Source organism: Trachurus japonicus, chromosome 5 (assembly GCF_045865225.1).
Source record: "Trachurus japonicus isolate A0001 chromosome 5, Traja_1.0".
Taxonomy (NCBI): domain Eukaryota; kingdom Metazoa; phylum Chordata; class Actinopteri; order Carangiformes; family Carangidae; genus Trachurus; species Trachurus japonicus.
Window position 1 is genome coordinate 2,352,190 of NC_140911.1, and position 12,344 is coordinate 2,364,533.

General features: G+C 39.7%; 1 protein-coding gene across 2 annotated transcripts in view; it reads left to right on the forward strand.

Annotated features, from left to right (window-relative positions):
• The window catches only part of dip2bb (DIP2 acetate--CoA ligase B (putative)b), a 63,586-nt gene that overhangs the window by 29,309 nt on the left and 21,933 nt on the right, over window positions 1–12,344 (forward strand). For both annotated transcript variants that reach the window (XM_085775551.1, XM_085775552.1), the window contains exons 4-14: window positions 2,528–2,653; window positions 3,578–4,013; window positions 5,228–5,388; window positions 6,224–6,343; window positions 7,573–7,770; window positions 7,892–7,983; window positions 9,266–9,376; window positions 9,476–9,599; window positions 9,698–9,807; window positions 11,273–11,375; window positions 11,521–11,585. In XM_085775551.1, coding sequence (XP_085631677.1) covers window positions 2,528–2,653; window positions 3,578–4,013; window positions 5,228–5,388; window positions 6,224–6,343; window positions 7,573–7,770; window positions 7,892–7,983; window positions 9,266–9,376; window positions 9,476–9,599; window positions 9,698–9,807; window positions 11,273–11,375; window positions 11,521–11,585 — 1,646 coding nt within the window. The remainder of the gene's footprint in view (window positions 1–2,527; window positions 2,654–3,577; window positions 4,014–5,227; window positions 5,389–6,223; window positions 6,344–7,572; window positions 7,771–7,891; window positions 7,984–9,265; window positions 9,377–9,475; window positions 9,600–9,697; window positions 9,808–11,272; window positions 11,376–11,520; window positions 11,586–12,344) is intronic.

Consider the following 12,344-nt stretch of genomic DNA (forward strand, 5'->3'; position numbering starts at 1 on the left):
TCAGCTCAGACTCTGTGTCACAGCTGAGAGAGGAGAAGTGTTGAAACAAAACAGCTGCAGTTAAACAGTTTGTTCATCCATGCATCTATGGTTTAAAGGGATAGTTCAACATTTTGGCAAATTGGCCCATTGCCATAATCCCTATAGTCATAGCAGTAGGTTCGTTACCTTTAATTGTCGGTGCAAGCTATTTTTAGAACAGCGGAGCAGAGCCGTGAGCTGCTCAGAGCTACGCTACGGAGGCTCATGGGATTTCTTGGTTTCCCTCATCAAACTCATCAAATACACAATCCAACAACTCCACAACGCTCTGGTGGACAAGTTGTGACCTGCACATTCACCACGCTATGAGATAATAACACAACGTTACCAGACAGAGTTGTTTTAGAGGGAAATTCATGCAAAACCACTGATTGACGTTCCCGTCGGGGGCAGTTTTTCAGCAAGCAGTCTCTGTATTTCCCTCTAAAACAACTCTGTCTGGTAACGTTCTGTTATTATCTCATAGCGTGGTGAATGTGCATCTCATCAACCTTTTGCAGGTTGATGAGATGTTGCTCCAGTTTTGCTGTTACTGTAATAAAGTTTCTGCAGAGACTAGATAAATAAATAAATAAAACTCCACGATGAGTTTATATTGAAGTTTTTATTATTTCTATGGAGAAGTTCCTAGATTAAATTTCCTCCCACTGCTCCAGTTATTACAGATCATTCATAACCAACCTGTCAGGCCTCAGACTGACTGAGCGCTCCGTGTTTTCATGATGCTCCTGTTTCTATCGTTTCCAGACTACGGCCTATTTTAATTCTCTCTGTTAATTGGAGCTAATATAAAACTAACTCCCCCTTCTTCCTGTTGTCGCCCCCCCTTCTCCGTCCCAGACATGTGTCACAGGAGTCGTCTTCTCGTGTGCGAGGGCGACAGCGACACATTACGAGGGAGGATGATTTATGTGTGAGCTGTGTGTTGTTATGTAACGGCGGTCCCTGCTGCTGCTGCTGCTGCTGCTGCTGCTGCTGTGTAATGAGCTGTGCTCCATCATTTATTCACATGCGATGATGTTTGAATGGAAACGAACGTCCCCCGAGTTCATGATGTGATTTGTCAGTGAGTGGGCTCCATGTTGCACATGTCGTGAGTGTGTGTGTGTGTGTGTGTGTGTGTGTGTGTGTGTGTGTGTGTGTGTGTGTGTGCAGCTCCTGCTCACGTGGTCGTTTAAAAAAAAGAGAGAAGTGTCTGTGGGTGTCATCAGGGGGAAAATAAATATCTCTGCATTTATTATTGTCTGTGCATAAGTGTTGGAAGTGTGTGTGTGTGTGTGTGTGTGTGTGTGTGTGTGTGTGTGTGTGTGTGTGGGGGCTGGTGTTCAGGTCTCTGCTCCTGTCGTGGTTTTTCCTGCTGCAGCGGGAAAACACAGGATTTTCTTCTGATTCAAGACTCGAGATTCTCAGAAAGAAAGAAATGAAAGATTCTCATCAGTCAAGTGAATGATATAGATGAATGGATAGATAGTGGATATATAGATAGATAGATAGATAGATAGATAGATAGATAGATAGATAGATAGATAGATAGATAGATAGATAGATAGATAGATAGATAGATAGATAGATAGATAGATAGATAGAACCAAAGGGAAATTCAATTGTCCAATAGCTCATAAAGACAATGTTAGACTTCCACTCATCCACAACAGTATAAATAAACATAAACTTAAACAACAAAAAGGAAACAAACATAAAATAAAATTTGCCCACTCTCTGCATTCTGGTCCTGTTGTGGCAGAGGTGTGTGTTTGTGTGACTGAATTCAGGAGGTGTAAAAAATATAAAAGGCAGAAATAAATGCAATAAGTTAAAATTTTAACTGAAACTCAAATAATTAAGAAAAAGCCAGATTCACAACAACAAACAGAGCTCTGTCTGACTGAGTCACTCTCAGTTTAACGTATAAGGACTCAAACAACGATGCCGCCATCTAAATGATGAAGACACTTTATCCAACCTTAATTTACCAAAGGTCAAACGTACCCCAGAAACAAAATGGTGCATTGATGCAAATCAATTACTACGGAGGAAATGAATCAACAAATACAGGAAAAATGTATAACTCAACTCAACTCTGTCTGTTAAAGTTCTGTTATTATCTTATAGCGTGGTGAATGTGCAGGTCACAACTTGTCCACCAGAGCGTTGTGGAGTTGTTGGATTGTGTATTTGATGAGTTTGATGAGGGAAACCATGAGCCTCCGTAGTGTGGCTCTGAGCAGCTCACGGCTCTGCTCCGCCGTTCTAAAAATAGCTTGCACCGACAATTAAAGGTAACGAACCTACTGCTATGACTATAGGGATTATGGCAATGGGCCAATTTGCCAAAAATGTTGAACTATCCCTTTAAATACATCATCACAAGTCTGATCTCTGATCTGCTGGATGAAGAGAAATAAATAAATAAATAAATAAAATTCAAACTGAAGCCACAGATAAAAGATGTTAAAACCTTTATCTCTGTTTCTCTCTGCTGCAGACATCCACACTGAGGCCGTTCAAGCTGCTCTGGCCAAACACAAGGAGGAGAAGATGGCGTTGCCGATGCCGACCAAGCGGCGCTCCACTTACGTCCCGTCTCCGATCGAAACCCGGACGCCACCAGGTAGGACAGGGACAGGGACAACGGACCGCCTCCTCTGACCTGTATGGAGCTAAATCGGGGTCAAATGTTTTGTACTTGAAAAAGTAAAATTTGAAACTGAAATTTCAAGTTTTGATCTTGAAATCAACGTATTCAAAATAAAAATAAATGTACAAAACGTTTTTTCAGGTTAAATATAATTATCTGGTAATTATTTTGAATAAATCATTTATTTTCATTTTTCACTTTCATATGTTTTGATATTTGGGATCATATTTCTTGATTTTGTTCTTGTTTTATCTTTTCAGATTCAGATCTTTCTTTTTCAGTTTCAGACTTTTGACCCTGATCTAGCGTACAAAACATTTGACCCCGATTCAGCTCCATAGACAGGGTATCCGCGGGGTCTTGAAAAGTATTAAAAGGTGATAGATCAATTTTGGGAAAATTAAGACCCTTAAAAAGTATTAAAAAGTCTTTTCACGACTTTATAAAGTCTTAAATATTGAAGGTATTTTTTTCTGAATTAGCTGTCCAAGAGTTTGAGTTGTAAAAAACATTGCGGAACAGTGTGAATTTATTTGTTTTATTAAAAAACAAAGATGAACCGGTTCATGAAGAAGAAAAGAAGATTGTTGTTTTTGTTTTTTTGAGAGTTGAGCAATGTTTTTTTTGATAAACTTTGCCTTTGATTTATTATCCCAGCCTTTTTTTAAATTCTGTTGTATCATAGTGGTCTATAGTCTTTATCACAAAAACTAAAACTGTTCAGTTAAAAGTGTCACTGATGTAAATGGTTCCAGCTTGAAGCGGCGGTGAGGTATTAAAAAATGTTGAGAAGGTCTTGAAAAAGTCTTAAAAAGGTATTGAAATGAACATCAAGATTCCTGTATTTACCCTGACAGACCTGAACGTTCACTCTGTTGTTCCTTCTCCGTCCCTCAGACTCGTCATCCGGCTCCGAAGACGAGGCCAACGTGAGGAGGCAGTCGGCGGCGGTGGCGTCGGCCGGCGTTCCTCCTCCTCCTCCTCCCGCTTACGCTGCTCCCAATCCCAACCTGCAGAGTCCAGACTCCTGGATCAACCGCTCGGTGCAGGGCTCGTCCACCTCGTCCTCGGCCTCGTCCACGCTGTCGCACGGCGAGGCCAAGCCGCAGCCGCAGAGCCAGGCGCAGCCGCAGCCGCAGTACAAACCGCAGTACCAGCCGCTGTACCAGCCTCAGTACCAGCCGCAGTACCACCAGCCTCATCATCACCACCACCATCATCATCATCAGCAGCAGCCTCCTCCTCCTCCTCATCATCATCCTCAGCCGCAGCCGCAGCAGCCGCATCCTCACGCCGCCGCCCTGACGGACATGTTGGCTCACAGTCGCATCGGTGAGACGAGTTCAGCAGCTGCAGCCGCAACATCTGGTTTTTCTGTCGATGCAACAAGAGTTTCATGGTTCAACTCTGAGTCACAGAAACATTTAGCTCTCGTTTCCAAAACCGAGTTTCTGTTTCTGTTCATTGTCCAGTGTCTCCAACACGAAAAGTTCAGTACAGTCACTCGCCTGTCACATCTTTACTCTCATTATTATCATTATTAATAATCTTTTTTTAGGAATACAACAGTAGGAACAGAGAAGTGAGGTTACACATTTTGCCCCTGACACCTAAAACAACCCGTCACATGGGGGGCTAACACCAGGAACAGGAGAACAAAGTCTCTGCACAGTAAAATAAAATGTATATTATGCACAAATAGTAGACAGACAGGAAATGGAGTAGGAATGATTCAAATACATATTGAATACAAATGTCTTTCATAGAGTAATGCACAATAAATTACAATATAAGAACGACAATAGAGAGAAAAATAATAATGATGATAATAAAGATAATTTTAAAAATGAAAAATTATTTTCAATGTGATATTCAGACAATAAGAGAAAGTTCATCAGCTGTGAATCAACTGATCAGTTTTGATCAATGAGACATAAATCAGTGATTTTTCTGCCGAGTTTTAGAGAATCGTTCTACTTCTTCAACCTATCTCAGAGGAGGTTAAATCGAAAGCAACTGCACTTAGTTATTTGTCTGGGTTGTTATGGGTCTGTCTTGCAGTTGCTTTCGATTTAACCTCATTTGAGATACTATGACCTGGACAAATGAGAATATGCACAGGCCTACTTCTTTAACCAAAACAAGTTCGCAATTTACTTAAACGAATGAGAAATTCTAATCAACTGTGAAGGACAAACTCATTCTTCAGATATTTGAATGCTATTTATGCAAAAAAAAGAACAAGAAGAAGAAAGCTTATTTATATAGCACCTTTCACAGACAACAGTCACAAGGTGCTTTACAGAGTAAAGTGCAAGAAGAGCCAAAATTCAATGACACTTTGACAGACACAAATCAACCAGCAATAAAAACAGTTACAATTTGGAGAAATTAATAAAACAGGTAAACAGTGTTTTTTAAATGATAAAATGGAGGAAAAATGCTTTTCTCATTTCAGACCTGAGACAAAGTGAACGAGAGAAAAAACAAACTGATGCTTTGTTGCATACATTGTTGAGACTCGTCCTCTGTCTCCTCTGCAGCCCCCCCCTCCTCAGAGAACAGCGGCCCCCCTCCCCCCCCTCCTCCAGATGTTACAGCTGGAGCTCCTCCGGCCCGCGGCCCGCGGGTCGACCTGCCCTCTAACGCCGTCGTCCGGGGGATGAGCCGCGGGCAGAGCCGCTCCAGCATGATGGAGACGGCCGACGGTAAACAGCTGCACATCACACTCCTCCTCCTCCTTCTTCTTTCTTCTCCTTCTTCTTCCTTTTTCCTCCTCCTCCTTCTTCCAGTTCTTCTTCTATTTTCCTCCTCCTCCTTTTTCTTCTCCTCTTCTCTGCAGCTCCAACCAATGACATCATCATTAATCAGACTTTACTGCTTTCTCTTCTTCCTCTCGATCCCTCTTCCACCCTCTCACATGTTTATTTGACTGGCTCATAGGAAGAGGTAATATGAAGAGTAAGGAAACACTTTAATGTTTAATGTGTGTTTGCTGTAACACCCCCCCTCCTCCTCCCTCCTTCCGATTCTCCCCCCGTTTGCTCAGAGAAATAAACAAAACCACCACAAACGAATCCTTCACGTCTGATCCCAGGAGAAAACAAACAAACCTTTACCCCACTTCTCACCGTGTTTCCTCGTGTCGTCGCCACCTTCGTGCTTTGTGCTGCTGCTTTTCATCCTTTAACGTGACAACGATCAATTCAAAGACCAATAATCGTTTAATTTAATTTGAAAATCAATCAATCAATCAATCAATCAATCAATCAATCAATCAATCAATCAATCAATCAATCAATCAATCAATCAATCAATCAATCAATCAATCAGAGTCTCCCGAGGTCAGAGGATGAAGAGCAGCAGACTGTGAGATATGAACAAGTGTCAGCAGGTTGTTGGTGTTTTGTGGGCCGTGTGTCTGAACCTCGGTGTGTGTGCGTGTTGTGTGTGTGTGTGCGTGTTGTGTGTGTGTGTGTTGTGTGTGTGTGTGTGTGTGTGTGTGTGTGTGTGTGTCACTGCCACGCCTCCACCGGTCCGTAGGAGTTCCTGTGAGCAGCAGAGTGTCGACTAAGATCCAGCAGCTTCTCAACACCCTGAAGAGGCCGAAGAGGCCGGAGCTCAGCGAGTTCTTCACCGACGACTCCGAGGAGATCGTAGAAGGTAAAAAAAAACACAAAACGTTCAGAGCGACTTCACACTTAACATCTGTAACATTATTATAAACTAAACTCAATATACTTATTTATATGGTTTTCTCAGGTATGAAGTTGTGAATTGTAAAGCATTTCATGTGACTCAATGGACCAATAACAGTTAATTTTAATTAATTAATTGATTGAAAAAGAATTGCCAGTATGTACACAATGATCACAGTGAAAGAAAATAAATAGCCCCTTGTTAAGTCATAATTATGGGACATAAAGCTGAAGTTATGAGATAAAAAGTTGAAATAATGCAAAAAGATTAGATGAAAAGTCTAAATTATGTGGAAAAAAAGTTGAAATTCTGAGAGAAAAAGTAAAATAATATGCAAAAATAAGTTGAACTTTTGAAATAAAAAGTAAAAGTTATGCAAAAAAAGTTGAAATAATGCAAAAAGATTAGATGAAAAGTCTAAATTATGTGGAAAAAAAGTTGAAATTCTGAGAGAAAAAGTAAAATATTATGCAAAAACAAGTTGAACTTTTGAAATAAAAAGTAAAAGTTATGCAAAACATTTCAATTATGAGATAAAAAGTTAAAATTATACAAAAAATGTTGAAGTAATGCAAAAAAAGAGATAAAAGTCTAAATTATGTGGAAAAAAGTTGAAATTATGAGAGAAAAAGCAAAATATTATGCAAAAACAAGTTGAACTTTTGAAATAAAATATAAAAGTTATGCAAAACATTGAAATTATTAGATAAAAAGTTACATTTATGCAAAAAAATTAAATAATGCAAAAAAATAGATGAAAAGTTAAATAATGTGGAAAACAAGTTGAAATTATGAGAGAAAAGTAAAATATTATGCAAAAACAAGTTGAACTTTTGAAATAAAATGTAAAAGTTATGCAAAACATTTAAATTATGAGATAAAAAGTAAAAATTATGCAAAAAAAGTTAAAATTTGGCAAAAAAAGTTGAAACTATGCAAAAAAGAGATGAAAAGTCTAAATTATGTGGAAAAAAAGTTGAAATTATGGGAGAAAAAGCAAAATATTATGCAAAAACAAGTTGAACTTTTGAAATTAAATATAAAAGTTATACAAAAAACTGAAATTATGAGATAAAAAGTTCAAATGGTATTTGAAAAAAAATGAAACTATGAGATGAAGAGTCAACTTTTCATCCTATAATGGTAGCGTGATGATGATGACGACCTTCACCGTGTCCCGTTGTCTCCGTCAGTGCCGCAGCCTGATCCGAACACGCCGAAGCCCGAGGGCCGTCAGATCATCCCGGTGAAGGGCGAGCCGCTGGGCGTGGTCAGTAACTGGCCCCCGGCGCTGCAGGCGGCGCTGGCCCGCTGGGGGGCCACGCAGGGCAAGAGCCCGGCCCTCACCGCGCTGGACATCACCGGCCGACCGCTCTACACGCTGACCTACGGTGAGACAGAACAGAGTGGAAGGAAGTTCCCAGAATGCAGCTTGTTTCTACTGAGCTGAAGGTTTTTACAGTGAAAACGTGACTGATGTTAAATGTGTTGATCTGGTTCTCTGTGTCTCAGGGAAACTGTGGAGCCGCAGCGTGAAGCTGGCGTACACACTCCTCAACAAACTGGGCACCAAGAACGAGCAGATCCTCAAACCTGGAGACAGAGTGAGAAACACACACACACACACACACACACACACATACATAATCATCTCCCAGACCAGGTATAGAACAGGACAAAACAAACTAAAAAGGTTCGTGCAGGTCGAATAAATAATAAACAAATAAAAACACTCCAAATATTCCACTCGAAAAAAGTTTTTTCACATTCTTTGAGAATAAAGTCATAGTTTTACGAGAATAAAGTCATAGTGTTTTAAACTGTTGTTTTAGAGGAGGAAAGTTGTTCAAATGAGGCCGTGGAGCATTTCGTGAAGTTCACAAACAAGGAGATACTTTTTTGTGTATTTATTTTTATTGCTTTTTTAACAGAAAAAAATTGATTCATATTAACAAGAGATGGTGGTGCTAAACAGAACAGTACAGGTTTTTTTGACAGAGTTTCTTCTGACATGAGACAAACAGGACATATAGTATGTATAAAATAAATGGCACAACAGCAGCATAGCACTAATTCAGTTTTTAGACATTAAATCGAAAAAAGGTTGCCAGACTTTAAAAAATATTTCCTCTTTGGCAGATATAATGTACCTGATTTTCTCCAAGTGTAATACATTTCCCAGTTCTCTCAACCACATTTCAAATGTAGGAGCACTTTCAGATTTCCAAGACTGTAAAATTAGCTTTCTGGCTAACAATGTTGAAAGGGAAATAGCCTTAGCTTCACAACTACTTTTCACATGATCTGGATTGGCCACCCTAAACAACACGGTGAATGGGTCTGGGTTACATGGATGATTAAAGGCCTTAGTAAAACAAGGAGATACTTAATCTTTTGGCTCAGCAGCACCACTTTGTCGTCAGTATCAGGACTTTGAAAAGAAAATGCAAGAAAATGCATTTATTCTGCAGAAAGAACCAGAACAGAATCAGAACAGCGCCGTATCCACTTACTGGTACAGTTACGACTTTTTTCTCATAACTTACAACTTTATTCTCATAAAATTGCCACTTTATTCTCGTAATATTATGACTTTTTCATTACTTCTTTTTCTCAATGTGGCCCTAAATTATATACAGTATTGGGTCAGTCATATAAAACACCAATATTACTGACGTCCAGTTTTTCTATATATCTTACGAAACGTATAAGCTAGAAGGCCAATGATGCACATCTATCTATCTATCTATCTATCTATCTATCTATCTATCTATCTATCTATCTATCTATCTATCTATCTATCTATCTATCTATCTATCTATCTATCTATCTATCTATCTATCTATGATAAATGCAGATATGAAGTGTAACTCTGTGTGTCTCTAGGTGGCGCTGGTCTACCCTAACAGCGACCCCGGGATGTTCTGGGTGGCGTTCTACGGCTGCCTGCTGGCCGAGGTCATCCCTGTTCCTATCGAGGTTCCTCTGTCCCGTAAGGTAACGACAACATTTCCTGAGCACAGAAACTGTTTTTATTCCTTTTTCAGAATATAAAAGTGTTCTTTTTTTCTTTTTTCTCTGTGTGTGTGTCGTCAGGACGCAGGTATCAGCCAGGTGGGCTTCCTGCTGGGCAGCTGTGGCGTCGGACTGGCTCTGACCAGTGAGATCTGTCTGAAGGGTCTGCCCAAGACGCCCACGGGAGAAATCCTGCAGTTTAAAGGTCAGAAACCAGTGGAGGAGCTGTTTGTTTGTTAGTTTGTTTTTTGTTTTTTTTGTTTGTTTGAAGCAGTTTTCTTCACTTTGTTGTTTCGCCGACAGGATGGCCCAGACTCAAGTGGGTGGTGACGGACTCGAAGTACCTGACCAAACCCTCCAAAGACTGGCAGCCTCACATCCCCACGGCCAACACCGACCCGGCTTATATAGAGGTGACACACTGTCGTTTAAAGGGATAGTTCAGTTGGCCCATTGCCATAATCCCTATAGTCATAGCAGTAGGTTCATTACCTTTAATTGATGGTGCAAGAACGTTACAAGACGAAGCCGTTTTTGAGAGGTAAATTCAAGCAAAACCGCGGATGCGTGTTGCCTTCAGGGACAGTTTTTCAGCAAACAGTCTCTGCATTTCCCTCTAAAACAACTCTGTCTTCTGTTATTATTTCATAGCGTGGTGAATGTGCAGGTCACAACTTGTCCACCAGAGCGTTGTGGAGTTGTTGGATTGTGTATTTGATGAGGAAAACCAAGAAATCCCATGAGCCTCCGTAGCGTAGCTCTGAGCAGCTCACGGCTCTGCTCCGCCGTTCTAAAAATAGCTTGCACCGACAACTAAAGGTAACGAACCTACTCCTAAAACTATGGATTATGGCAATGGGCCGACAAACTATCCCTTTAAATCTGTGTTTATTATCCTGGTTCTGATGGTTTCTCCAACTGGAGTTTGTGATTTTTTAGTTAAATTTCAATCAGTTATTTTGTGTTAGGTTTATAAAAAAGTTTGCACGCTGTGTGAAATGTAAAATAAAAAACAGAATGCACTGATTTAATTCACAGTAGAACATAAACAACATATCAGATGTTGAAACTGAGACATTTTTACCATCTCATGAAAAACATCAGCTCATTTTGAATTTGATGGCAGCAACAGATCAGAAAAACGTCTGGCCAGGGACGTGTTTAATGTTGTGTAGCATCAACAACAGTCTGTAAACATGTGGGAGGAGAGGAGGTTTTTATCAGTCCTCGGTTTTCTACACCAGAGTTTTTGTTGTGTGCAGTAAAAGTTGGGAGATTTTCTGTTTTTAATTAGATTTTACACAGCATCCCAACTTTTTGGAACTGGAGCTGTAAGTCAGTTTTATCTTTAGTTAATAACATTGAATCTCATTGAATTCATTTAGATTAAACCAGACAGTTAAAAAAATATATATATATATATTCATTTTGTAAAGGGGCCGTGTAAAATATTAAGCATAAATGTCACCATCTAATGAACTGTACCAGAGTTGTCTAGTGCAAAACATAACTCAGATAAAACTCAGATAACACAAGAGAAGAATTCATCTGTCCGACTTCAGACACAAGAAACAAAGATGCATTTCTAGAAAATGCTTCAGTTTCATTTTAAAGCTGCAATTTTCAGTTGCTGTTGTGCTAAAATCTGACAGCCCAATGAGTTTGAGATAAAAAAAAAAAGTGGACCGATCTCCTGCTGAAGATCTCACATGGTCTCGTCAAACCATTTAAGATCCAATACACCAGACACACGTTAGAAAACAACCTATAAAAAGCTGCTGATGTCCGACAACGAGGATGTTGAACTTTAAAGTTTGTTTATACAAAGACGGTCGAGGTTGTGTTGTGTTTAACTCTTTATTCTCTTCTCCTGTTCAGTACAAGGCCAGTAAAGACGGGACGGTGGTGGGCGTGGCCGTGTCCAAAGTGGCCATGTTGACCCACTGCCAGGCGCTGACCCAGGCCTGTAACTACTGTGAAGGTGAGTGAGGAGCTGCAGCAGCGTCGGACGGCATCGTCTGGCTTCCTCTTCATCATCTTCATCATCATCTTCATCATCTTCTTCATCATCATCATCAGCAGCAGCAGCAGCGATGTCACTAATCTCTGTTTGTCGTCACTTTCAGGGGAAACTCTGGTGAACGTCCTGGACTTTAAGAAGGACATGGGCCTGTGGCACGGTGTGCTGGTGGTGAGTACACACACACACACACACACACACACACACACACGCACACACACACACACGCACACACACACACACACACACACACACACACACACACACACACACACACACACACACACACACACACTGTTTGTATATAAGTGCATTAGGTGGAGATTCACATGTTGCAGCTTCTCTTTTTTTTGTCCTGCACCAGAAATGTTTGTGCAGTTATTTTGTTATTTCTGTCGCTGAAATGATTCAATATTTTCTATGATTTTACTTTCTTTTGCTTTTTTTAATTGAAATTATATATATATATATACCTGGTGCAATGATTACACACTGAGTCCCAGTTATCAGTGTTGAGAAGATATACACTTAATCTATCAAGAATAAATCACATTGTCACAATCATTTCATGAGAAGAGGTAAAAAAAATATATATATTCCAACTTTATGGGCAACAGTGTGTGTGTATATATATATATATATTTTTTTTTAAGAAAATGTACAAAGCACATAAATTCACAAACACATGTGAATCGTATATACTGTAATATAAACATAAACAGAGCCCCGTCCCTACAACAGTGTTACTTTACCGATTAACAACATAGTATTGATCTTGCATACAACCACATACTTACATATATAACATACACCAAAATTACATATAGAAAATTAAATTAAATTAAAACAGATACATGAATTAAAAGGTTGTGGTGCATGGTGGATTCAGAAAAAAAGTATAGAAATATATATGTAATACGTGAATAAATA